Source organism: Daphnia magna, unplaced genomic scaffold (genome assembly GCF_020631705.1).
Source record: "Daphnia magna isolate NIES unplaced genomic scaffold, ASM2063170v1.1 Dm_contigs310, whole genome shotgun sequence".
Classification (NCBI taxonomy): Eukaryota; Metazoa; Arthropoda; class Branchiopoda; order Diplostraca; family Daphniidae; genus Daphnia; species Daphnia magna.
The window spans coordinates 559-28,528 of record NW_025533237.1 but is presented as its reverse complement, the minus strand read 5'-3'; the positions used below and the strand labels follow the sequence as shown (position 1 = coordinate 28,528).

The window sequence follows — 27,970 nt, the reverse complement described above, 5'->3', positions numbered from 1 at the left end:
GCTGACACCTTAAGCAGAGCGCCGGACCCTCGTGAATATTCAGGTGATCAGTCGCAATGTCATGATGAACATGTCCACGCTGTCCTCAGTTATGTCATCCCGGGTCCAACGATTCAAGAAAAGTACACTCGAGCCACGGAAGCTGATTCGACCCTGCAGTTGGTCGTCGGACTCGTTAACAACGGCTGGCCTAAGCACAAGCGTGATTGTCCGGTTCCGGCGAAGCCGTATTGGTCTGAACGGGCAAATTTGTCGACGGCCCGTGGCTTACTTCTTCGGGGGCAGCAAGTGGTTGTGCCATACAGCCTTCAACGTGAAATTCTAGCTAACGTCCATGACGGACACTTCGGTGAAACCAAGTCCTTGGAAAGAGCAAAATCCGCCGTCTTCTGGCCGGGATACGTGGAGCAGATTCGCAACCTTGTCGCTGGATGCAGTATTTGTCAGGAAAGAAGAAACCACAATTCGGCACAGCAGTATTATCCGGCAGAAGTCCCGGAACACCCTTTTCAAAAATTAGCAACGGATTTCTTCCAGCTTGCTGGAAAACATTATCTTTTAACAGTCGATTATTTTAGCAAGTGGCCGTGTGTGGTTGAAATGTCGTCGACTACCAGCTCTGTCACCATTCGAGAGTTGGAGAAAATTTTCTCTGATTTCGGCGTCCCGGAAACTCTAGTGTCTGATAACGGGCCACAGTTTGGCAGTGCCGAGTTTCGCGAGTTTTCCCGCCAGCAGCAGTTCTCCCATGTCACGTCAAGCCCGTTCTATCCTCAATCCAACGGCTTCGTTGAACGGTCGGTTCAGACCGTCAAGTCTTCGTTTATAAAAGCCATTGAGAGCGGCCGCTCTCTTCAAAGCCGCAGTCCGTGCTATTCGCTCCACTCCAGTTGGTGGTGGCCTCCCGTCTCCGTCCGTCCTGCTTCAGTCTCGTCATTTGAGGGGTAGTCTGCCTTTTGTGCCAGCCGCACTCAAGCATCAGCGTATCAACAGTGATGCAGTAGAGGAACTTTTAAAACGCCGACAGGATAAAATGCTGTTTCATCAGTCGTCCGCCGTTTCCAAACGGTATCCGGTTTTGTCAGTTGGCCAACGTGTTCGTGTTCGCGTCGGGAAAAAATGGATTCCTGGTGTAGTGAAGATAGTGTGTCAACAGCCGGATTCCTACGTCGTCAGCACCAGTGATGGAAGTGAGTTTCGCCGGAATCGCAGGGCGATCAACGTTTGCCGTAGTCAGCAAAGCGAAGGTCCAGCAACTCCTCCCACAGTCAACCAGCGGGCCCCTGCAGCAGGGCCCAGCAGAAGACCAAGAGTTTCGTTCATATTTCCGTCCTTCTCCCTGTCTAATTCAGCTGCTAATTCAGCAGTATCCGTTCGCGCTCCGATGATGGTTCCAGTTCCCGGCCCGGCGACAAGCAACGTGGTGGCACCCGTCTTGTCTTTACCCCCAACTCGCCCAGCGGTGTCTGCGCATGCTGAGCCGATCCGTCAGGCCATTTCTCCCGGCATTACCAGGGAATCACGCAAGCCTAGAGAGTGGCCGCCACGCTCACGCTCGAGCGCGAGGTTGGCCGCGAAGAACAGGCGGAGTGTTTCGCACAGCCCAGCCAGGTCGACGGCAAGTAATCCGACTTCAACGCTCGATCCTGCCCAGCTAGCAATGGTTCCTCCTTCGGAAGTTCCCGGCAGTCCCCTGGACCCTGTTCAAGATTGTCAAGAGGCGGCGGTTCCAGCTAACTACGACTAACCTAGTCCGTTTCACTGTTCTAGTTTGTGTTGTAATCTCAGAATTCTGGTTTGTTTGTTTTTGTGTTCTCTTATTCATTCTTACTTTGGTTTCCCTTCCTTGTCTTTGCATTACCCGTCTCTTTGGTTGTGTTTAAAAGGAAAGATGTTGTATCTTGTCGTGTTGGGCAGAGCCCCTAGCGGTAATGAGCCGTAGTTAATACAGAGAGGCTCAGCCTCAGTTGCACACAGACAGGCTAGTGCATAACATGCAGAACATTTTTTCCCCTCCCCCACTCTATCTACGCAGGCCCACGCACAGGCCGAAGAGCTTGCGGCCTCCTTCTCTCAATCATCCACGGCATTCGTTGTACCATCCAACTCCCCTCCAATCTCCCAGGAGGAGCTTTCTAATGCTATCACCTCTCTGAATCTCAAATCTGCTCCTGGAGCCGATGGCCTTTCCACTGCTATCATTTGTGCAATCTCTAATCAGATAATTGGTCAGCTTCTATTCATCATGAATGCATGTTTCTCTCTTTCTCACTTTCCTAGCTGTTGGAAGGTTGCCAAGGTGACCATTATCGGTAAACCTAACAAACCCGCTTACGACACTCTGAATAGCTTTCGACCAATTAGCCTAGTCAACACATTTGCTAAGATCCTTGAAAAGCTCATTTTAAATAGACTCCTTTGGCATGCGTCGGTCTCTCAATGGTTGAGCCCGAACCAACATGGATTCACTCAAGGCAGATCAACTGAAACGGCTGCTCACTCCTTGATTTCTTTTTGTGACGAAGGCAGAGACGCTAAATGTGTCACAGCATGTGCATTTCTTGATATTAAAAGCGCATTCGACGCTGCTTGGCACCCTGCTATTATCTCTGCACTTGCTGTCCGCAACTGCCCAAGATATTTGGTCCAGCTAGTCTTTGACTATCTCTCCAACCGCACGGCCATCCTCTCGCTTGAAGGCTCGACCTCCTCCTTTCACTTTGATCTTGGCTGTCCTCAAGGTGGAGTCCTCTCTCCATTTCTGTGGTCGGTTCTTGTTGATGATGTCCTGCGCCTCAAATTTTCATTTCCGTACCGGATTGGTGGATACGCTGACGATCTGAATGTGGCCACATATCATAAAGACCCTAGCATTGCCACCCGAAATTTACAGACCATGTGTGACGAGGTGTCGAACTGGTGTCTAACCAGCAAACTCTCCCTCAATGCGACAAAAACGGTGTTTATGATTATGTACAAAAGATTTTTTGACTGGTCTCATCTCAGCATCTCTATAAATGGCATGCTTATCCCCCCATCTGTAGAGACACTCTTTCTGGGTCTAACAATTGACTGCCGCCTCAAATGGAACTCCCACATTGCAAATAAAATTGCTGCAGCTAAACGTGCATTCTTTACACTGAGATCCGGTCTGAAATCCACCTGGGGATATGACAAAAAGCGTCTAAAATTTCTGTATCACTCTGCGGTTGAGCCTATCTTGCTGTACGGCTGCTCCGTCTGGGCCCCTTTTCTTAACACTAGAAAAGGCGTTAAGCAGCTACGCACCTTCCAGCACTCTATTGCGCTTTCATTGGCCAGCTCTTTCAAAACTGTCTCCGCGGAGGCATGTTTTATTCTAACAAATATCCTTCCGATTGATTTACGTATACAAGAGATCACCCATCTCCGATTCAGCTCCGGACGTACAGGATGCTTTTCTGCTCTTTCACTAAAGTGGCTTACGAGCAAACTTCCACCCTTTTCTCCGCTGCTCAAAGGTGATTCTAACCACCGCCACTTTAATCTCTACTGGCCTCCATGGGCCCCTCCTTTATATCCGACACTGACAAGCGAGATCTGCAGATTACTCCCAACTAAGGATTCTGTTCTTAGAATTTTTGTTGCTACCTCTCGGTGCGGCGACTCTTTTAACTGTTGCAATATCTCCACATGTCATAATAACGTAATGAAAGTGACCAACGGCCCACTTTCGGCTGATAGCTTACACCATGCCAGTCAACTCACTGTCCTTCACGCTTTGATCCAGGCCAGCCATGTTGTTGAGAGCGGATGGCAGGTTGAAATCTTTGCCCAGCACATTTCTTCTTTTGCGTTTACTCGCTACGGTGCTCACCTCTCTGAAGTTGAGCGGCTTTGTGTCGACGCCACTGCCCCCTACCGAGATAATTTACGCCTCTTCGTCTGCCAGCCCTCCTCTGCTGAGGGCATCCAACTTGCATTAGCCGGCTGCGACATTCCTAGCTCTGGCCTGAATGTCCTCCCACAACTTCTTATCTCCAAAACTTCTTATCGTTACTCAATCGGTAAGTTAGTGCGCGATGCATGGCAGACAGAATGGCAGGCTTGCCACAACGGTGCAGTAACTAGAGAATTTTTCCCCACGATCCAATCAGCAACTGTGCTTCACCCAAACCAACTCTGTCGCCAGATCGCTCAAATTCTCTCAGGTCACTCTTTCCTCAAAGAACATCAATTTCGCTTCAAATTAACCACTTCTCCAAAGTGTGATTGTGGGGGCGGCTCAGAGTCAGTCTCTCATTTCTTATTTCACTGTCCTCTCTTCTCTACACAACGCCTTGTATTTCTTACGTCTTGTTCCTCTGAGGATGGCCACTGGCCTAGACCTCTCGCCTCTATTCCAACTCATCCCAACATCTGGAAAGCTTTCATTGCTTTCATCCGCTCAACCAAACGTCTGCGATAGTATAGCTCATAGGCTACCCTATCTATCGGGGCTAACTAGGCTTTGTTTGTCTTTATAATAATCCTTTTCATCAATTTATCGATTAGGCATGTTTTCATTTCTCGACGCCTCCATAATTGTTCTAGGCCCTTTGAGCTTCATAGTCCGCCTCTGAGCAAATGTGCAGCCCATTATGTCTTGGGTTGCATCTCTCCTCTCTCTTGCTGGCCAAGGGAGAGTGAGTCAGTTTTACCACCCTCCTTCGCTCCCTAGCTCCATCTCTATCCTCAGCATGCCACAGATCTTCCCACTGCAACTGCGCGCGATACCCTCTCTGTCTTGGTGGAGGCTGTATCGGTGGCCGTCGGCTGGCGGCCTCGAAGGTCCAACCAAACCGAGTAGGCTCCAGCAAGCCAAACAGAGATCGTGTACGTTCCGCCCTCTCAGTGTGGTGCAGATAGGCCCAGTTTCCCCCCTGTACATATATATATATCTGGTATCCACTCGTGTATGTCACTGTCGCATGTATTCTAGTCGTTGACTACGGAAAATAAACTCCGGACAATACTCCAACCTCGGAGTGCGTCCAGCTATTAAAAAAAAAAAAAAAAAAAAAAATAATACTATACTATACTATACTATACTATACTTGAGTTGAGTTATACTATACTCTTTAAGGTATTACTGTTTTGTTTTAAAAATATTAATATGTTGACAAATTTATTAATTGACCTATGATATTAGTTGTTCCGACTATGCAAATGTATTCTGCAGCCCTCGTTCCGCATTTTATGCTCGTCGCAGGGTGTTTTTCATAATATACTATGCATACTACTGTGCACAAAGGATGCTTTGATTTAATTTATTAAAATACTAACAGTTGTATTTTGGTCCATGTTCAATTACCTGTCCATGTTGCTAACTTAAATATAGTTTTTTTCTGTAGGTTGGCATCGATTCCTGTTGCTTCTGGGCAACACCGTTTTCAGTACTTCAAACTACGTTGGTAAACTATTGTTAGACTCTGATTAAGATTTCACATGATCATCTTATAATGCATGTTTTGGTATTCAGATGTTATCTTTGCAGCATGGGAGAACTTTTCATATAGTTATTTTGGAACCGTGACACTAATACCTGCAGAAACTTTTCACAGCTTTTTGGAATTGTTATTCTGGCATAAAATTTCATCCCATCATCTGAGAGTTACGATTCAAGGTGACAAAATAATTGTTTTATTGTGTTGTCTATAAAAGCAATAGGTGGTGATCTCACTATATATGAGCGAACTTCTTTGATGAACTACATAATGAATGAAACAATACAGGTTATTTCCTGAATAAATATAGAACCACATATTCTTCATTTATATTGTTTCATTATTTGTAGGTGCTGGTATACTATCCATGGCAAACTGCGGGCTAAACAAAAATGGAGCTAAGTTTTTTTATAACACTTTGTTATTGAGAACTTGTGTGTGATTGTAAGAAATAGTAATTAGTGTATAATTAAAAATTTATTATAGCCCCAACACAATAGCTTCATGTCATGCACTCCATATTTAGAAAGATCTACTATGGCATGTCTGTTGTGAAACGGATTGGGTTTGTTGTAACCGATAAAGATGACAGGCCAACTGATGAAGTGAAAATTGTGAAATGTATAATCAAATATGAATGTAGATTTCACTACTAAATTTTTAATTTTTTGCTATGGGCTACAATGTAATTATCTATATGGTGGATATTATGTTGATGGTTGTATCTATTAATGAAATAGTTCTCAGTTATACGTATTTGATTTTGTATTTATTACTTATACAATTTAAACTAATGAATTATTTATTATGTTTTACCTTTCTTGTTTTGGACAAATTATAAACAATCTCAGAAAACACTTGTGTTTGCAACGCTAGATTCTGTTAACTCATCATAGCTAATTGAGTAGCCACCAATACTTGAAAGGTATCTAACACCTAGAAAAGAAAATAGAATATTAATAATGTAGATTACATGTCTGTAGTTGTATTTGTATTTTTGAATTTTTGAATCTGTATCAGATGACAGTAGTAGATAGTTTTTCCAGTGTTGTGACTTTATATGTATAATTATGTAATTGCTAGTTTTTATGAATTATTCTTAATAGAATTTATTTGCTTGTTATTTATTTAAATAAATTTAGTTATAATTTAGTATTTGAAAATGAGTTATTGTGTGTAAATTTTATATATATAGATTTTAAAATATAACATGCAACAACGAATAATTTCATGTAGCAGACGACATATTGTATTCTTTTGTATTTCATTCATTTTTTAAAGTTTGTAGTGTATACATCTGTGTATTGGATAACTTTTTTTTAAGGTAAGTGTTCGTTGTTAATATTTTGGTAATAGAGTAGTGTTATTAGAGTAATTTTTTTATTATTATTATTTATTTGACTAATTTAATTACTTAACTTAATTATACATTACTTTATAAAGTTATTAGTAACTTAATAGATTTACTTTACCTTACTGATTAGCAAAAATGTTACTTTTTACTTAACTTAAATGTGTTAATTTTACTTAATATTTAGAGTGTTTAACTTAATTATTTTACTTTACTTTACTATTTTACTTTATTACTTTACTTTACTTTACTATTTTACTTTATTACTTTACTTTACTTTACTATTTTACTTTATTACTTTACTATTACATTACTTTACCCACCCAAAACCCCTATTTTGCCTCGCATAGCTCGGGCTTGGTCCCGCTTAGTTACTTAAGTATAGTTAAGTTAAGTTATTTTAGTTTACTATTTTACTTTATTACTTTACTATTACATTACTTTACCCACCCAAAACCCCTATTTTGCCTCGCATACCTCGGGCTTGGTCCCGTTTAGTTCCTTAAGTATAGTTAAGTTAAGTTATGTTAGTTAAGTTAATTTGGTCGGGTAAAATAGACTTTTACCAACAATCCTATGATACCGTAAACTCTTTACTACCTAAATGAATAAACAACTTAATTTGTTAGCACGCGCAACTAAAATCTGGTGATCTGTACCAAGAGTAGAAACTCCCATAGTTCATGTGAAAGAAATAAATGAATAATATGCTTTCAGTATTTGATGTCCAATTATTTTGTTAACACGGCTTAAACTCTGTGCGTTTTCCCCGAACGAAACCTGTTAGGTAGGTGGTGTTCTGCCGTGTTAGGCCATCTTGTGAAGGACTCAGAAACCAAGCCACTAGCGCACTTGACATTCTACCGGTAGATGGCGTATCCAGAATGTCACAATAGCAGACGGAAAACAACAATGTGACTGTGAGCCGAGAAGCAAACGCTGTTTTCATCTTTGCTGGTTTGCTACGATGACCGTTATTTGGAATCAAAGCAATGTAAGATTTTTTGTTTTTGGTTTGTTTGAAGGTTTCCTCATTTTGCGTGACATGGACACCCTTATTTTCGACCAAGATAAACAAAATTGGAAAATTTGTCGGCTTCTTCATTTTTCGAGACATGGATACCGTGATTTTGGATCAAGGTAATGTAAGACTTATTTGAAAATATGTGGGTTTCATAATTTGTCGTCGCATGATCAAAGAAACTACGTGGTGTTAATGTATTGAATAACATAGACATGTATTACGTAGCCCGGTTAGCTCAGTTGGTAGAGCGCGGGACTTTTAATCCTGAGGTCGAGGGTTCAATTCTCTCATCGGGCGTAATTTGAAGAGTTTTCTTTCCAGCGAGTTCTCAATACCGGTGTTTTCGTTAAGTTTGTATGATATTGAAATCATCCGCTAACGCATTAGGGCTCAATACCTCAACGTGGTGGAGGTAATCAGACGAGGTGACCGAGTGGTTAAGGTGATGGACTGCTAATCCATTAAGCATTGCACGCGTGGGTTCGAATCCAATCTTCGTCGGGAAACTTAAACTAGAGGTCAATTTCGATGCTAAAGATGTTTGTCATAGTCAAGTGTACATCCTTGAGAAAACATTGATTGATGCATTCAATTAAGAAAGCCTCATTTGTTATAAGTGATTCTATGGTGTTTGATCATTTGTTAGCAGTGGTTCTATGGTGTAATGGTTAGCACTTCAGACTCTGACTCTGACAATCTGAGTTCAAATCTCGGTAGAACCTTTATTATCGTACCGTGGTATTTCTTGTTTTACATGCAGCATTTAGAAACCAACCAGCTCTTACAGAAATTGACTGTTAGTGGAAAAAATTTAGTTACTTTACTTAACACTGCCCCGAGTGAGGTTCGAACTCACGACCTCGAGATTATGAGACTCGCGCGCTGCCTACTGCGCTATCGAGGCATGTATGTATATTCAACACATTCGATCGAGAAACAATCCTATGATACCGTAAACTCTTTACTACCTAAATGAATAAACAACTTAATTTGTTAGCACGCGCAACTAAAATCTGGTGATCTGTACCAAGAGTAGAAACTCCCATAGTTCATGTGAAAGAAATAAATGAATAATATGCTTTCAGTATTTGATGTCCAATTATTTTGTTAACACGGCTTAAACTCTGTGCGTTTTCCCTGAACGAAACCTGTTAGGTAGGTGGTGTTCTGCCGTGTTAGGCCATCTTGTGAAGGACTCAGAAACCAAGCCACTAGCGCACTTGACATTCTACCGGTAGATGGCGTATCCAGAATGTCACAATAGCAGACGGAAAACAACAATGTGACCGTGAGCCGAGAAGCAAACGCTGTTTTCCGTGGTTTTATAACCACGCCATGAGTTGGAACAGCCCTGGCTATGTATCGCCCGTATCAAGTGCCATCGACCAAAGTGCCCCAATGGAATACGAAGAGCTATCCACCAAACGCAAGAACACCGATGATAACCACAATCCACGCCCAGGACCCCCCCGCTTCTCCGACCTATTCGACCAACCATGCAGCGGAGCACCTGTGATCATACACCTCACCAGTGATCCCAAATCATTCCTTGATCTAAGTATCACCGAAAAAAGCACTTCATGCACGCCCTAATAGATACCGTAGGGCAAGTCAAATCAGGAACAAAATGGACATACAAAGGGGACCTCAACATATATCCGTCATCAACAAAACAAAAAAAACAACTCCTAGACTTAAAGGTAGTGAATAACCTCAACATAAATTGCACACTCGCCATGTCAGAGGCATCCATCAGAGGCGTTATCAGGAATGTACCCACCAAAGACAAAGAAGAGGACATCCTTTCCCTACTAGCTGACCAAGGAGTAGTTAAAGTCCAGAGATTCTCGTCCCTATCAACAGATGGCAGCAGAATACCCCTAAAAACTGTCACTCTCTACTTCAACACCCTCCAACTCCCCCGCGAAGTAATCATGGTCCATGAAGTCTTCCCAGTGAAGCAATTCATACCAAGACCGGCTCTCTGCCGCATATGCTGGAACTTCGGCCACCATGAAGAAAAATGTACGGCACCCCCCACCTGCAAACAATGCGCAGAACAACACTGCAACACTACACCATGCAACAACCCAACAAAGTGCCCCACATGTTTAAAACCAGGTCATCCAGCAGTGACAATGGAGTGCCCCAAGTACAACAACAGGCAACAGATAATTAAATTTGCCTACGAAAATAGGATCCCCATCACAGAAGCCAGCAAAATCCTGAACAACCCGGAACCCATGAGACCAACCCAGCTACCAAAATTCAAAACCTCCACCAACACCGACCCTGAAGTAGAAGACCTCCGTCGCGAAATCGACTACCTAAGGAAACAAATCGAAGGAATTACCATAATACAACCCACTACAACAGCAAGGATCGCAGCCCTCGAAGATACAGTAGCAGACATACAAGAGAAAATAACCCCACTCACCAACCTGCCATCGACAATCGAAAAAATCAAAAAGGATATGGAATCTGGATTCACCTCTAACAATACCCAACTGTCAGCAATCACAGCCCTCCTCCAAAGCATCCGACCACCCGCCAAACCACCCAACAAACCACCAACTAACACTACAGATAAAAGTCGAAAATGATTAAGCCGATCAAGATCATCCAATGGAATGCCCGAAGTCTTTATAAAGCAAAATTACAAGAATTCAAATACAACATAAGATACCATGACCCACACATTGTTATAATCAGTGAAACTTTTTGGAAAGATGGATACGTACCTAAGTTCTCATCGTTCAATACGTTCTACCTAAACCGGAACAATCACGGTGGAGGCGTAGCGATCCTCACCAAAAAGAATATACGAGCGACCTCCATATCTCTTCCACAATCACCAAACATAGAAGCCGTAGGAGCCACCATCTACCTAAAAAACAACAAAGCAATAGATATAGTATCAATATATTGCCCAGACGGGAACCTAAACACTTACCAAGAACTAACGGACATCCTAAACGCAACCAAAAACAGCTTAGTAATCGGAGGGGATTTGAATGCCCATTCAGAAGTATGGGAAGACCACCACCAACAAAATAGATGCGGCAGAGATGTGACGGACCTACTTCTAAATGATAACAGATTAATTCTCTGCACCCCGAAGAACCTAGGAACCCGACCAAATCCAAACGGAAGACACAACTCAACCATAGACCTAACGTTTACTTCCCCAGACCTGGCCTATTGTACCGACATCCACACCGAAACATACTGGGGTAGCGACCACCTCCCTATTATCATACAACTAAACACCAACTCCCCTCCCTTAACTTCACAAAACGACCATTGGAAATTCAACAAACACAAGTGGGAAAACTGGAACAAGGAAATAAAACGAAATGTTACACCAACATCTCTAAATGCAGCTACATCCCCGGAGGAAGCATTCAAAAGCTATTACACAACCTTAATGGAAACATCCTATAAATACTTCTCACCCGCAAAAGAAAAAAAGAAATCAAACAAACCTTGGTGGACCGCCCTCTGCAAAACAACAACAAAAGCAGCACGGAAGGCATACAAAAAATGGCGTACAACACTTCTCCCAGCAGACAAAACCCATCTTAACAAACTAGAAGCAATTAAAAGAAAAACAATTATATCAGCAAAGAACCAATCCTGGAGCAACTACATCTCGTCCATGGACAAGAATACATCCGCCTTCTGGAAATTTACGAAACACACAATGAATGGACAACCAAGTCACCACAGCACCACACCCATCACCAAAAGCAATGGAGAACTAACAACCAACCCTGCCGAAAAAGCACAAACACTACTTAACCAATTCTGCCCGATGGAAAAAGAAGAGAGAAAGGACGGCCGCACCGAACTGTATAATCAAATCATACAGGATGCAATCGACAACAATGTAATCCACCCGCTCAACCTACCCATTTCCATAACGGAGTTGAATATAAGCATCAATGGACTTCCCAATAAAGCTATGGGAAGAGATAAAGTCCATAATGAAATGATTACAAAGCTTGACAAAGAAAATCGATGTACCCTACTAGAACTACTAAACATCTCGTTCAGCTCCGGATACTTACCCCCAGAATGGAAGAATGCCATCGTCGTACCCATACCAAAGCCGAACAAGCCACCGAATTTGCCTGATTCCTATAGGCCAATATCCCTCACATCATGCCTCTGCAAAGTCCTGGAAAGAATAATGAATAACAGATTAAAATGGTATGCTGAAAAAAATCGACTCCTCCCAAAATTCCAGACCGGGTTTAGGAACGGGTGTACAACAACTGATAATCTAATACGTGTAGAGTCTGCAATCAACCACGGATTCAACGAAAACAAATCCACAACGGCGGTATTCCTTGATATAGAAAAGGCATATGATAGCACATGGATCACGGGACTCATCTACAAAATCACAAAATCCAAAATCACAGGAGCAATTGTGAGATGGATCCAAAATCTCCTAACCGAAAGAACAATCGCAGTAAGAACCGACAATGAAATATCAGCCGAAAGAACACTAAAGAGAGGCGTGCCCCAGGGATGCGTCCTCAGCCCACTACTGTTTAACATAATGATGGCAGACTTCCCAGCACCAACTAGCAATTGCGAAATCTCAATGTTCGCTGACGACATTGAAATCCACTCAACTGCAGTTAAAAAATCGGAAACAGAACGGTCACTACAATGCTATCTCAGAAAAATAGAAGAATGGGCTGGCCTGTGAAAACTGAAGTTCTTGGTTCCAAAATGCGTCGCAGTTAACTTCACAAGAAAGAAGGCGAGAGAACCAGACCTCAATCTAACGCTATACAACACTGCCATCACGGAAAGAAAAGAATTTAAATTCCTTGGAATAATTTTCGATTCTAAACTAACATGGAAAAACCACACTGAATACGTAAATGCAAGCATCCAACGTCGGGCAAATCTGTTAGAAACCCTAACATACGGAAAGTCAGCCTTACAACTCAAACTACTCATCCGCATCTACGTAGCCATTATTCGCAGTAAAGTAGACTACGGGTCCATCATCATATCCACAATGCCAAAAACCAGAGTCAACAAACTGGAAACTACCCAAAACCAGATAGTAAGATCCATCCTAGGTTGCTTTAAATCAACCCCCACTGCCCTAATCCAACTAGAAACAGGAATCACAGCCATAAGGGATAGATGGAACTTACTCGCCACCAAATATCTGGCTAAACTTTCAAGAAAACCATGGTACCCAGCATACCAAGCAATGCACACTCTTGTAAACAACAAGACAGAATGGAAAGTGAGAAGCTTACCTGCAATAATAAGGCATCTCAACGCAGTAGAAAATGGAATAATCCCCCAATTGCCAGAGCCCACACACCAACCTTACACTCATCCAATAGCATCATGGAACCTGTTTGAAATAAATACGGGTTACTTCCCATTGAACAAGAAAAAAGCTATCAACAACACCGCACTCACCTCAACGATGTTCCTTGAGATTAGGAACAGTGAACATAAAGACCACATAGCCATCTTCACTGACGGATCAACTTGTCTGAAGACACTGAAGACCACCTGTTCTGTATATATACCTGAAACAGACTTTAAAAAAGCATGGTTACTAACAGAACCCACCAACAGCCTTAATGCAGAACTAGCTGCCATTAAACAAGCACTGAAGTGTACATACAATCAAATCTGGAACGAAATCACCATATTCACAGACTCCAAGTCAGCTATCCAAGCAATCTCCAACTTCAAATGGGAAACAAGCACATCCATACCTGAAATAATACAAGAAATAAACAATCTCAAGTCAGCAGGAACAAAAATTAACCTATATTAGATACCAAGTCATTCTGGAATAAGAGGAAATGAAATCGCAGACCAGCTAGCAAACATCAGAAGAAGTGCAGACGACGGGGCGACGATGACGCACTAACCCAACATGGCAGAAATCCTAACGAAAATAAAAAACAAACACCAAAACAGAACACTCGAAAAAATAAAACAAAACTCCACCAACCAAGCCGTAACAAATAGAAACCGAATGGGCGTATGCACTTGGCATACACACAGGAATAGAGCCATACAAACTGCACTGATGAGACTGCGAAGTGGCCACAATAAACTAAATGCCACCATCAGTAAATGGGACATGAACGTCCAGCCGGAATGTCCAAATGGATGCGCAGAAAAAGAAAACACCGAACACGTACTCATACACTGTCCACACTACTCCAGAGAAAGAAGAGAACTAAGCGACGCGTTGGAAGAACTCAACCTAACCCTAGAGGTACCAACACTAACGGGCATAAACTTCAACATCCCTAAACACACCCAAGGAAAAATCGCGAAAGCACTCATCAAATACATCACGGACACCAAGATCATAGAACGAATCTAACAACCCATCTAATCCAACCCCCCCCCCCCTAAACGCCTATTAATTTTGATTGTATCTATTTAAACTATAAGTATCCAATACACAAAGACGCAACGGTGTGTAAAGTATCGTTCAGACTACAGCTCTTTTCTACGTATAACGTATAACGTATAACGTTAAAAGTTTACGTTTGTGCTTCGTAAATTTCGCTGCGTTTTTTACGGAGCCATATTTACGTAAATGTGTTCGTAGACTGTTCAGACTACACTGTCAAATTTACGTAGAGTAGGCTAGATTCTGCGGAGATTCTAGCGTCTGCTGTAGATTTTTGTACCTGTTGTAGCTCTTTGTTATATTTATTGATAAAAGTTCTGAGGACGAAACGTTCTTCTTCTGACCAATTTCTTGAAGACCTAAAATGGAATAAGCAATAAACCAAAATAGTTGCAAAAGATTTCATGAAATAATATTTACTTTTTGATTTTCTTTATCGGTGATTTTTTGGGGGGCGACTTGAATTTGTTAAGGGAATTCTTTTTGGCAACTTTAGTAGGCCCAATATTTATTTTTAAAATAAAAATGAAAAAAATTAATTATTAAATTTACAATTCTACACCTGACATATCCCAGAATGAATAAACAGGAGAGAAAACCTGAAAAAACAAAAGAATGTAGACAAGCGTAATAGATTTTGGCTACGTAGTGCGTAGAACGTCCCAAAAACTTATGTAAAAATGAGATCAATCTCATTTTTACGTACGCTCAGTTTTGACTTCGTTTGGACTACGTTTTGAGTTTACGTATTACGTACTACGTAGAGCGTTGTGTCTGAACACTCTTCCGTTCCCAGCTACGTAACTCGGAGCGTAAAAACGTTATACGTAGTACGTAAAACGCTCAAAAAGGCTGTAGTCTGAACGTGGCGTAAGGGCCCCTACTATGGCGGCCCGTAAACTGTAACCAGTGGCAACAAGCCATGGCCAGTGGCACCTAAACGTATTAAAAAAAAAAAAAAACGCTGTTTTCATCTTTGCTGGTTTGCTACGATGACCGTTATTTGGAATCAAAGCAATGTAAGATTTTTTGTTTTTGGTTTGTTTGAAGGTTTCCTCATTTTGCGTGACATGGACACCCTTATTTTCGACCAAGATAAAAAAAATTGGAAAATTTGTCGGCTTCTTCATTTTTCGAGACATGGATACCGTGATTTTGGATCAAGGTAATGTAAGACTTATTTGAAAATATGTGGGTTTCATAATTTGTCGTCGCATGATCAAAGAAACTACGTGGTGTTAATATATTGAATAACATAGGCATGTATTACGTATCCCGGTTAGCTCAGTTGGTAGAGCGCGGGACTTTTAATCCTGAGGTCGAGGGTTCAATTCCCTCATCGGGCGTAATTTGAAGAGTTTTCTTTCCAGCGAGTTCTCATTACCGGTGTTTTCGTTAAGTTTGTATGATATTGAATTATCCGCTAACGCATTAGGGCTCAATACCTCAACGTGGTGGAAGTAATCAGACGAGGTGACCGAGTGGTTAAGGTGATGGACTGCTAATCCATTGTGCATTGCACGCGTGGGTTCGAATCCCATTTTCGTCGGGAAACTTAAACTAGAGGTCAATTTCGATGCCAAAGATGTTTGTCATAGTCAAGTGTACATCCTTGAGAAAACATTGATTGCTGCATTCAATTAAGAAAGGCTAATTTGTTATAAGTGATTCTATGGTGTTTGATCATTTGTTAGCAGTGGTTCTATGGTGTAATGGTTAGCACTTCAGACTCTGACTCTGACAATCTGAGTTCAAATCTCGGTAGAACCTTTATTATCGTACCGTGGTATTTCTTGTTTTACATGCAGCATTTAGAAACCAACCAGCTCTTACAGAGATTGACTGTTAGTGGAAAAAATTTAGTTACTTTACTTAACACTGCCCCGAGTGAGGTTCGAACTCACGACCTCGAGATTATGAGACTCGCGCGCTGCCTACTGCGCTATCGAGGCATGTATGTATATTCAACACATTCGATCGAGAAACAATCCTATGATACCGTAAACTCTTTACTACCTAAATGAATAAACAACTTAATTTGTTAGCACGCGCAACTAAAATCTGGTGATCTGTACCAAGAGTAGAAACTCCCATAGTTCATGTGAAAGAAATAAATGAATAATATGCTTTCAGTAATTGATGTCCAATTATTTTGTTAACACGGCTTAAACTCTGTGCGTTTTCCTTGAACGAAACCTGTTAGGTAGGTGGTGTTCTGCCGTGTTAGGCCATCTTGTGAAGGACTCAGAAACCAAGCCACTAGCGCACTTGACCTTCTACCGTAGATGGCGTATCAATAGACATAGGACGTGAAAACAACAATACCTAGCCATGGGAACTGAATTATACGAATTGATTGAAACCAAGTTTCAATTAAGACCACATGGAATTGAACGCCCAACGTGGGGCTCGAACCCACGACCCTGAGGTTAAGAGTCTCATGCTCTACCGACTGAGCTAGCCAGGCACAAGTTAATGGTAAACGCAAACAGAAACGATCCCAACAATCCATTGAGTATTTCTTCTGTCAAAGGAACGGTGGAGTCCTAAAGAAAAATAACAACTTAAATAAATTTTTTTTGTGTGTGATTCATACGTTTGATTTCCAACAAGACATGAAACAGCTGCCTCCACATATGGAAAGGAGGGTTAGACCATGTCAAGTGCGCTATGTCACATTGTGAATTTTCCATATGGTCCCGCACAAGGCTTATAACTAGCTGATTACCACCAGAAGGCTCCCGAAAATGAAGTACACATGTTGTTTTTAGAGTAGTTTTGTTGTTTTGACGATTCAAAATTCCTTTAATTTGCTATTTTACGCGTCCCAAGTTTACTCATCATCAATGAAAGGAGTGCAAAGTAGCATAACTAATAAAGATAACCATAATCTGTTTAACTGTAGAGTTATCATGGTTGTACACCACTGATGACTAGGCAACGATGTATACGGAAAAGATACAGATGATTCTTAACCTATCATAAGGAGTCTCTAAGGATAAAAAAGAATATGTAAAAACTCCTATGCTACGCCCCTGGGTGGGATCGAACCACCAGCCTTCCGGTTGGTTTTTTTTTATATTTAAACGATTTATTGTCACAGGTAAGATTTAAATTGTTTTACAGATACGTTGGGGCATTTGTGGCATTTGTGACATAAGTTGCATGTTGTGGCAAAGGAGGAAAATTACAGCGAATTAATTACATTTCGAGGCGGAATTGAAGGAGGACAAATGATTTTGGTGGAGATGAAGATTTACAATATGACATCTGGAGGGATGGGGGGGTTCCAAGAGATAATAATTATGATGGGAGAAACTTGTTGTATGAAGGAAAGAAGGTATCTGTGGAGAAAGTTTTGTAGGAATATTTAGGGTTTAGAAGGTGACGTCTGTGGAGAGTTTTTTGAATGAAGGAAGCGTGACCAGAGAGACTGTATTTCGTTTATTGCTGGGGTGAAGTTTTGGCTGCAGTCCAGACGGTGATTATGTAGGATTGGATGAGGGCCAGTATTTTCTTTTTATTGGGCCCATTTCCAACGTCTCCTTTGATTGCTGATTTCAATGGTTTTAGACATCCGAGTTTTGTCAATTGAATACGGAGCCATAAACTGATGTCAACTTTCTCTTTACAAAGTAACATTAGATGGTCGTCAGTTTCTTGGCCAGCATTGCATAGAGGGCATTGGTCGTTGTTTGAAAGATTGAGACTATTGAGACGCATTTTGGTGGGAAGCTGGTTATGGTTAAAATCCCAGACCACTTCGGCGTTTTTCCCTTTGATTTTGGCCACCCAACGCCAGATGGAAGCCCAGTCAAGGTCCGGTTTCGCAATCTCTGTTCTCCCTGGTTGCCCTATGTTAGCGATCAGGTGATTGTAGGTGGCGCGGTGATTCGATACAGTTGACGATGTGAAGATGCCAGCTTTAAGTAGATCGGTGATGGTTGAAAGTGAGGTAGTGAAGTATGGATGCGATGAATGTGTTGCATTAAACCTAGGCTGGGTGATTTGTGGAAGGAGGTTCTTGAGATGTGGCCCCAACCAATAAACAGTTGCAGTTCTCTCAATAGCCTCGGGGTGGATTAAAGATTAGAAAATTTGCCGAGTGAAAAGGGACAGGAAGAATGGAAAAAGTAAAGTTACACCAAGCCCACCTTGAAGCCGGGGGCGGATCAAAACATTTAGGGGTGGGTGCTCTCTTCGTTGTGCCCAAAGGAATTTGTTGCATTTTTGTTGGAGGAGAAGGGCTTGGGTTTTGTTGCAGGGAAGTACGTGGGCTATATGAACAAGTTGTGACAAAACATGTTGTTTAATGAAAAGGATGCGACCATAAAAAGTGAAATGACGGTGTGTGTTTTTGATGAGAATATTTTGGATGATGTTGAGCTGTCTTTGCCAATTGTCTTTAACTGTTTTTTTTGTTTCGGAAGAAAAAGTAATTCCGAGAACTTTTAATTCATCTACTTGAGTTATCCAATCATATGGCCATTTATTTTTAGGATATGATTGTTTTAAATTGCCTCTATGGGGAATCGAACTCTTTTTTTTTTTTTTTGTAAAATTCTCTTTTATTATCTTTTGTTATCAGCTAATTGGTGCATTAAAACAAACGAAGCAAAAAAAAACAATTTGGTCGTCGGATGCAGACGTTAGCAAAGGGATGTAGACGAAAATGTGGCAATGTTGGGGACTATAATAATAAACAAAACAAAAACAAAAACAAACAAATGCAATGTGTGTTGAGGTGGGATAATACCGTAAAATAAAACAAAACAAAAGTAAACAAAGCAGAAGACTTGGTAACAGAAAATATTAACAAAAATATACAAAGGCCATTGATGTTGGGAAAAGGAAATACAAAATAAACAAAAATAAACAAAATATACTAAAATTTATGGTAAAGATTAGGTAGGACATAGGGATCTAGGTTGACGAAGGGCTTTCCATAGGCTCTCTACTTCTTCTTGACGTGGGATGCGAAGGTGACTTCTTTCCTTCCAGGTGATGAAGATTTAAGCAGCCAGAAGAGTGAAAGAAAACTGGAGATTTCCTATTGGTCCAAAATAGCCACGTATCAAATCTTCCTTTGACGAACTGCAGCCCATCTGACGCATAGTTCCTTCCAACCAGCTCCAAACGATGAGGCGTTCAGGACACTGGTACATCAGATGCTCATCGGTTTCGGGGTCTTCATTGCAGAATGGGCATGTTGCATCCTTGGTGGGGTCCAACCGATGGCATCTGGTCCTGGTAGGGAGAAGTTGCTGGTTGAACAGGAACATGGTCTCTCTGATGTTAGTTGAAAGGGCTGCAGTCTCCTTCCAGATACGTGGCCAATCCAGATTAGGCCTCAGGATCTCCAGCTTTCCCATTGTCGTTTCCTCCAGGATCCAATGGTTGTAGGTTTTTCGATGAACCATTGGATTCCCCTGCACCAGAATGGAAGATGCGAAAAGTTGCTTGATTTGATGCAGGGGTTCCTGAAGGTAATAGGGTCTCTTCATGACTGCTACAGGTGTGGTGTTGTCCTTGTAGAGTGGCAATAAGGTTCGGAGAGGAAAGGACATCCAATACCGAAGTAGAGAGCTTTCTGGGCTGTTGGGGCCTATCAGGACTTTGTACAAGGGGCACAAGAAAAGGGAACGGTAAAAGAGGTGTGTGTTGACCATTCCCAGTCCCCCTTCTTTGACAGTACGGAAAATTACGGTTTTTTTCGGCCTTTCTACTTTCCCCATCCATAGAAATTTCATGACAGCCTTCGAAATCTGGTCAGCCATTTTTTTATTACAAGGTAATACCTGTGCAAAGTACACAGTTCCGGAGAGAGCCTTCGACTTAAGGAACATTACCCTCTGGTAAATATTAAACCGTCGACTGGCATTCTCTCGTAGAATACCATTTAAAGAGCAAAATGCATCATTCCAAACCCTACTAGCTGTCTCTACTATGGAATGGGAAAATTTAATTCCTAACAGGGACAATGTTGGCGCTGACACAAGCCACTCAAGAGGCCAAATTGATCTAGAGCTCCTAGTCCCGAGTCCCAGGGCTTTTGTTTTCTCCTTATTCATCCTTGCCTTTGTCCACTGACAGAACATATCAAGGATTTGTCCTGCCCTGGTAAAATCTTCGTCACAAGAAACGAAAATGGTGACGTCATCAACAAAGGCTCTGACAGTGAGTTTTTCATTAAACAATGATATACCCTTGAGAGCTCGAGATAAACGCACAAGTAATGGCTCAATGTATAGAACGAAGAGATGGACAGATAGGGGGCATCCCTGGCGAATCGACTGAATATCACTAATCACCCCAGCCACCTCCGATCCGTTGAGGATTGACATTCCTGTTACAGAATACATAATCTGTAACCAACGGACGAAAGTGGTGGGGTAACCCATGACATCCAGAATCCTCCAGAGGACTTCCCTGTTAACCAGGTCGTAGGCCTTTTCAAAGTCAACTCCAACAATGGCAGCGCCCATGCCCCGAATCAAAGAGTTGGAAGAGTCATGGCATCCCCGGTCATCAACAAATTGAATGACATCTCTGTAAAGACTTAAATTATCAAAAATCAATCTACCAGGTACCCCACCTTTTTGATGAGGCCCTATGGTAGAAGATAGTGTCTGCCTCAATCGTCTCGCTAAGACAGATGCCATGACTTTGTAGTCACAATTCAAAAGAGAAATTGGCCGAAAATTAGAAATTCCACAAAGTCCCGAAGACTTAGGAATTAGCCTGATCGCCGCTTGGCCCTGCGAAGACGTCAGAGTTTCCCTTTCCAGGATATGATTAAACATATCCAAGAAGTGGGGGGCGATCACGTCCCAAAATTCTACGTAAAACTCGTAAGGAATGCCATCAGTGCCAGGGGACTTGTTTGACTTCATTGCTATTAGAGCAGCTCTAATCTCAAGAAGGAAAATTGGTGCTGTTAGGTTTGGGGTTGGCTTAAAGCAATCTCTTACTCCTTCAAGGAACTCAGACCCTGCCAGTATGTCAGGAGAAGGTTGAGTCTTAAAAATTTTTGTAAAATGAGCAACAATTTCTGCTGAAATGTCCTCTTTGGTCGATAAGCAAGTGCCATTGGGGGCAATGATCTTATCAATGCAACATTTTCGATAATTATTCCTGGCACGATTTATGTGAAAAATACTTGCTTCCTCTACATCTGGCCCTTCGAAGCAGCGGGAACGAATCCCACACCCTTTGAGTGTGCTCTCCTCCCAAGACTTTGAAAATTTTCTCAACTGTTGAAAGGCAACCCAATCAAAGGTATCTGCTTCGGCCATTTCCTGTATGCAAGATTGATAGAAAAACTTAGTTTCTCTTATCAGCCTTGCTCTTTGCCTGGAATAATCCACCGAAATGCGCTTGATACCCGGTTTCAGGACACTCTCCCACCAATTTGCTACATTACTTTCCCTAAGAGGATGATTAGCAGATTCTTGAATAAAATTAGTTACATATTTCTGAAAACCTTCTTCTGACAATATTGAAGTATTTAGTTTCCACAATCCGGCAGGTGGTCTGCTACGATTTGGGAGATCAAGATTGCAAGTAAGTGTGGATTGTACCGACTGATGGTCACTAATCGATAAAGACTGCAAACAAATATTTAAAAATCTATCAGCAAACGATCGACTAGCATAAATCCTATCAAGCCTAGAAGAACCATCGAATGGTAATGGAAAGTGTGGCCCGGTTCACTATGATTTAGCTTTTTCCAGATGTCTACCAGATCAAGACCAGTAACCATCTCCTTCAAAGCATAGCTAACAACACTACTTGGGACAGGGAGGGATTGGATATTTGCCCTATCTTGGATGTCGTCAACACAATTAAAATCGCCCATCAACACGAAGGGCAGTCGAGTGGTAATCGAGTAGGCAGGAACGGTTTGACGAAGAAAATTGTTTTTCTCATTCCTTAGCCTGCTTACCTGACGGGGCATAGATATTAATAAACGTAAAACATTTTACGTCAATGGAGATAAGCCTTCCGTCAGTTTCAAGAAGCAGTCGAGAATACTCCAGACCATGTCTAATTAGAATGGCTGTTCCGTTTTTTGTTGGGACCGACATTTGCTAGCAAGTGGTAACAGCTTTCAATAATTGGGCAAGAGTGAAAGGCTACCTCTTGAAGTCCTACGATATCTAAATTACCGTCCCTGCAGAAATTTAAAAGAATTTGACGTCGCTCGACTGATCGAATACCTCCAATGTTGATAGAAGCGATTTTTAGTTGTGAAGTCATGTGTTAGGTTTTTTGAGTACGGTGAATGCCTGAAGTGGGTTTCGAATTTTGGGGCGTCAGGGTAGGTTTAAATCGTTTGCTTCGTGGTACCGTGGGAATTTTCAGGGGGTCCTTAGTTTTGTCTGGATCAGTGGTATCAATTTCCCCCATGTCGGGTTCCATTGATTCCATGATAATTGTCACTGTTTCCTGGTCTTCTGTCTCTGTGTCAGGTGCTGCTATTTTGGATTTTGAAATTGGTTTCAAAGGGTTGTCTTTCGGAGGTACAGATGCGGAAGTGGTAGCAGTGTCACATTCCATGGATTCAGTTTCCAAATTATTAGTACTTTCTGAGAGTGAATCTTGCGATTCACTTTCCAGAGGTACCTGGGAAACCATGGAATTTGCTACCACGGGAATTACTACGGGTGTCTGTTTAATAGTCTCTGTCTTTTTAGTCTTTTTGGCAACAGGTTTTGGACAATGGTGGGTTCCTGGTTTCGTTTTAAAGTTGGGCAGTCGTAGCTAAAGTGTGTCTCTTCGTCGCAAAGTCTGCAAGTGGGCTTTTGTCCCTCATACTTAACCATGGCATGATAACTGCCAATGGTAATGTATGAGGGAATGTTTTTCGTCACCGTCATTCGTACAATCATCCAAGTGGCTAGGACAGGGTATAAAACTTCATCCTCTGCCACCCGATAGCGCTCCCACCGAGCTTCAATTACATTTCCAAATTCCTTAAGACGTGTCTGAACTATTCCCAAGTCTAGGTTCTGTGGAATCCCTGCAATTCGAACAAATTTCTCTTGAATATTGCTATCCCTGATGACTACACTAACTTCTTTCCCCTCCAATTCAGTCCTGACGATACCACTGTGTTGGGACAAAAAATTTGAGGTATATGCCTCTGACGTAAACGTAATTCTAGCGACCTGGTTTCTCGTATCTAGCACAGCAACTAGGCCTAAGAGATCCTGAGCATCAACCTTCAAACTACGCACAAAACCATGAACCGTACGCATACTCAATTTCGGGAATTGAACCCCAAAATCAATATCTACACTATTGAGCCACTTGGCAGCCATTGTCCCCTAGACAATGTAAACAAACCGCCCAAAGGGGGGGAGGGGAAGGTCCCCACACACGTAAACAAACACACAAATAAAACAATTTGGGGCAAAACACAAAAAAAACAGCTAAACTATACAAAATAAACACTCAAAAACACGAATATAACAACAAAAAGTAATAAAAAATAACAAAAACTCACAAAATGATGGAAAAACGGGAGAACACAAAAAGACGTCTGCATCCGACGCAATTGCCCATTTACTTTTAGAATATGATTGTTTTTAATTGCCTCTATGGGGAATCGAACTCTTAACCTCAGGAACCCCAGCCGACGCCGCTGCCCACTGTGTCACTACAGGTCGTTGAATTTTATGTAGGGTTCAGATGCCTAGACCAAGTAATTTTGTCTTCCCCTTGTTAATACGTGCATTTGTCCAGGCACAAAATTCCAGAATAATCTCGCATGCACGACGTACATCTTTCATTGATGAGGCAAAAACTACAAGATCATCTACATATGCACGAACTTGGATGCGTTTTCCGTAGTGTTCAATTCCGTCAATACCCCTAGACAAGCAAACTAAAAGCGGTTCAATATAGAGGGCAAACAGATGGACTGACAGAGGGCACCCCTGTCGCACGGATTGTGCATTGTCCACAGTACCGACTATGTCATTACCGTTCAATGGGCATAGTTCAGTTATACTGTACAGTGTTTTTAACCAATCAACAAACAGGGGAGGGTAGCCCATGGCTGTCATCACTTCCCACAGTACGTCTCGGTTGACAAGGTCATATGCTTTCTCCAAATTGTACGCGATAATGGCGGCCGGTTTGAGGGAAGATACTTCTTTTGATTTACGGCCTGTATTATCGATGACATCTCGAATTAAACACAAGCTGTCAAAGATATAGCGGACAGGTACACCACCTTTTTGATGTGAATCTAGAGAGTTTTGAAGAGAATTTCTCAGACGAAAAGCCAATACTGACGCGATTAACTTGTAATCGGTATTTAACAATGAAATTGGCCGGTAATCTGTGATTTTACTCGGTGCTGGGATTTTTGGGACTAATCTAATAGCTGCCCTTCCCTGCGACGGTTGAAGTTTTCTTTTGTCGAGGACACAAATCATCATCTCTAGAAAATGAACACCAATAACATCCCAGAATTTTAAATAAAACTCAATAGGAATGCCATCTGTACCTGGGGCCTTGTTCTTTTTAGTTGCCCTAAGTGCGTTGTTAATTTCCTCTACTGTAAATGGAGACACTAGTGGATTGTCACTCTCCGGGATCGAACCTAGTACTCCTCGATTGAACGCTTGAGCGTTTAACGACTGAGCTACTACTGATAGACCCGGGTCGTTTTTAGTGGGTTTTGTGCGGTTAAGTGCACCTCTAATCCCTTCTATAAATTTTCCAGCTAAATGGGTATTAAGGGCGGGCTGGTTCTGAAAGATTCCACTGAAATGTTTAATTATTTCTAGGTTAATTTGCTCAGGTTGGGTAATTTTACAGTTATCATTAGTTTTGAGTTGGGTGATCAGAGACTTCTGGAAATTACTCGTTGACTTGTTCATATGAAAGGTAGATGTCTCTTCTTCGGCTGTACTTTGAACGCGTGAACGTATTGCAAATCCCCTCAATGCTTCTCGCTCCCAGGCTAGAAACTCACGTTTCAACTCCATGTAGCGCGCATGATTGAGATTTGCATTGTTCACGGTTTCTTTTAGTTGATGTTGGAGTAATTTCCGTTTGACTCTCTGGTCACAGATTCTCTTTTTACAATAATTAATTGATAAACGCCTGAGGCCAGGTTTGAAAATATTCTCCCACCAGTGGTCTACGTTTCCAATACGGGATGTATGTTGGGACATTTCTTCAATAAAGACATGCACCAATTTTATATATTCTTCCTCCTCGAGGATTGATGTGTTGAGTTTCCATAAAACCCTTGACTTGTTTTTCACTACACGAGGAGGGGTGGTACTGTTTATATACCCTACGATTGGTCTGTGATCCCCGAGTGGTAACTCGTGCAAATGGATATCAGAAAATTTTACGTGGTGCTGACAATAAATTCTGTCTAATCTAGCCTGGCTAGTCGCACAAAAGTACGTCCAACAAGGTTCATTTTTCCGAATATCTCTCCAGACATCTGTTAATGAAAGGGCTTTTACTAAATCTCGGAGGGGTTCTAGTAGTGCTAGTCTAATTTTAGGTGGTGTTGTCTTGCTACTTTTCCGGTCATCGATCTCGTCAACGGCATTAAAATCTCCCAATATAATTGCTGGTGCCTTATACTGGGCAACATAAGCCGGAATAGTTTCCCGGAGGAAAGAATCCCTATAAATTTTATTTTGGTCACCAGATGGGGCGTAAATACACACAAAAGCAAAACCTTTTACTTCCATGGCTATCAACCTCCCCCCCGGTTCAAACAAAATGTTGTTGACGCTCAGGCCGTGTCGTACTAGGATGGCTGTCCCATGTTTTCTAGGGCCGAGGTTTGTGTGCATCTGGTAATGGTTAGTAAATACGGTGTTATAGTTGAATACTACTTCTTGCAAACATATAATATCAAGTTTTTGATGTAAAAAGAAATTGAGCATTATTTGAAGTTTGTCAGGTGACGATATTCTGTTGATATTATATGTCGCGATGTTAATCATGATTAAAATTTAAAATTGGGTTTTGGGGATTGGGTCTTGTTATCGTTGCCTTTTTCCTTCTAACGACCTCCATTGCTTTGAGAGTTTTATCTGCTATAAAAGTCGATTGAGTGCTGAGGGGACGCCCAAAGATTCCTGAGTCTCGCTCACATGACTAGCCTTCTGGCTGTCAAGTGACCGTTGGCCTGGCTGCATAATCCCATCAGAAAACGAAATGTCTTCCTCAGGGTTTGAAACCGAACAGAGCTCGGTTGCATCCATCTCTTCATCAACATCGTTATCCATCTGATCTATCATGGATGGAATGGATGGTACTCCAGGTGCAATTGTATCGAGTGGCACATCGTCCCCCCGAAAGGGTGGGAAAAGAATTGGTGTCCACACCCAGTATCGAAACTGATACCTCTCGAGTCGGAGACCCGAGTTCAAGCAAACGAGCCACTACACCGGTTTCTATTTCCTCAGCTTCCTCGAAGGGGGAATGGGAAGAGGCAGTACGACTCCTTTTTTTTATTGTTTTTTGTTGGTCGCGGAATTCCCTCGTCTCTTTCATTTTCTTTTTCCTTACCGAATAAGACGCCACAGACGAATCCACACAGCTAGTGTCTTCAGCGTCAGAATCGGTGTCAGAAAGAGACTCAGCTTCATCGGGTTTCGAAATTGGATCCTCCGGAGCTGTATCAAAAACGACTACAGTCGACATCGTTGACCTCTGGGCTTACTCGGGAAATGAATCAGCGTCAACAGTTGGAGCAATTGGCATTTTCCCGCCACCAGTCGGCCCTGTCTCCTGGGGCTTCCTAACAATTTTAACTGTCCCACGATTTGTTAGTACACTACTATAGCTACGTGTTCCCATGGGGTCTTTTAAAATGGTGCTGGGGGTGGTTAAACTACGGGGGTTGCTTGGGGCAATTAGCTAAGACATGGGTGGGAGAATCACACATGCGGCATGTGTGCATTTGTCCTGCATAAGACACCATTAGTGGATCCTTGTAGCTTCCAAAGGTGATAAAAGATGGGATGCCCTTGTGGATCTCCATATCCACATTGACAACTCCAGTCTTTATCCCGTTCCACCTTGGAAGCGACCTATCCTGATACGTGTCCCAAAACACCCGAGAAATCACTCCAAACTCGCGCAATCTCTTGTTTAGCAGACTAAGGTCATCATCGAAATTGAAATGTTGAATTCTAACGCGTACGAGGTAAACTGACCTATCTCTAACTCTAATTCGGACCTCCTTGCCACTAATGACTACAGATTCTTTTGCACTAAATTTATTCAAGAATTCAATATGGTCTTTGACGGTCTTGAACCCAATTCGGAAAACGCAAAAGGGGCTCGTCCTGGTAGGCGAAAACAGCATCAAAGATGCTGTCAGATTCATTACTATCATGCTCGAAACATTCGTAGAATTCGTGCCTGGTCACTTCAGTATTACCAAAAGAGATTTCGGCAGTACGTGGCCAGACGTCTGGGGATTCCATTCCCATTTTACCCACAACAAAGGGGCAAAGAGGCGGGAAAAATGCAAAAAAGAAAAAAAGGGCCAATACCAAAATGGCGCCTTAACAAACAAACAAGGGAAACAAAGGAATTACAAGATACAATACAAAAAAAGAGAGAGAGAAAAAAAAGGAAACAAAACTGTTTTTTTTGGACTCACCGCAAGATGTCACTCTTGGGAGATCAGTTAGACACGTCTGTTAACAGCCGAACGCGCT

The 27,970-nt window shown here is 42.0% G+C and overlaps 2 protein-coding genes and 4 non-coding genes across 6 annotated transcripts; 3 read left to right on the top strand and 3 right to left on the bottom strand.

Annotated features, from left to right (window-relative positions):
• Positions 1–8,490: 8,490 nt before the first annotated feature.
• Trnaq-cug lies at positions 8,491–8,562 on the top strand. Its single transcript has one exon. It is a non-coding gene; the product is annotated as a tRNA-Gln (tRNA).
• Positions 8,563–8,671: 109 nt separating this feature from the next.
• On the bottom strand, positions 8,672–8,744 carry Trnam-cau. The gene has a single exon. It is a non-coding gene; the product is annotated as a tRNA-Met (tRNA).
• A 4,335-nt stretch (positions 8,745–13,079) lies between these two features.
• On the top strand, positions 13,080–13,760 carry LOC123468145 (ribonuclease H-like). The gene is given in 1 exon segment (XM_045167814.1): positions 13,080–13,760. A coding segment is annotated over 1 exon segment (681 nt).
• A 2,196-nt stretch (positions 13,761–15,956) lies between these two features.
• Positions 15,957–16,028, top strand: Trnaq-cug. The gene has a single exon. It is a non-coding gene; the product is annotated as a tRNA-Gln (tRNA).
• A 109-nt stretch (positions 16,029–16,137) lies between these two features.
• Trnam-cau lies at positions 16,138–16,210 on the bottom strand. Its single transcript has one exon. It is a non-coding gene; the product is annotated as a tRNA-Met (tRNA).
• Positions 16,211–17,702: 1,492 nt separating this feature from the next.
• On the bottom strand, positions 17,703–27,739 carry LOC123468143. Its single transcript, XM_045167813.1, has 6 exons — positions 27,563–27,739; positions 27,414–27,500; positions 24,775–24,898; positions 24,304–24,432; positions 24,089–24,147; positions 17,703–18,329 (listed from the first exon to the last, which is right to left on the bottom strand). Exons 1-6 carry the CDS (start codon positions 27,737–27,739, stop codon positions 17,703–17,705), a joined length of 1,203 nt encoding a protein of 400 aa, XP_045023748.1.
• Between the last annotated feature and the right edge of the window lie 231 nt (positions 27,740–27,970).

Excerpts from the sequence above, each read along its gene's own strand:
- LOC123468143 (XM_045167813.1), bottom strand. The coding sequence starts at position 27,739 with ATGGGAATGGAATCCCCAGACGTCTGGCCACGTACTGCCGAAATCTCT. Across the intron at positions 27,501-27,562 it reads TTTTGCGTTTTCCGAATTGG|TCATTAGTGGCAAGGAGGTC; the intron begins GTTCAAGACCGT and ends AAGAATCTGTAG. Across the intron at positions 24,899-27,413 it reads TCAACATTTCAATTTCGATG|GCTCAAGCGTTCAATCGAGG; the intron begins ATGACCTTAGTC and ends CAGTCGTTAAAC.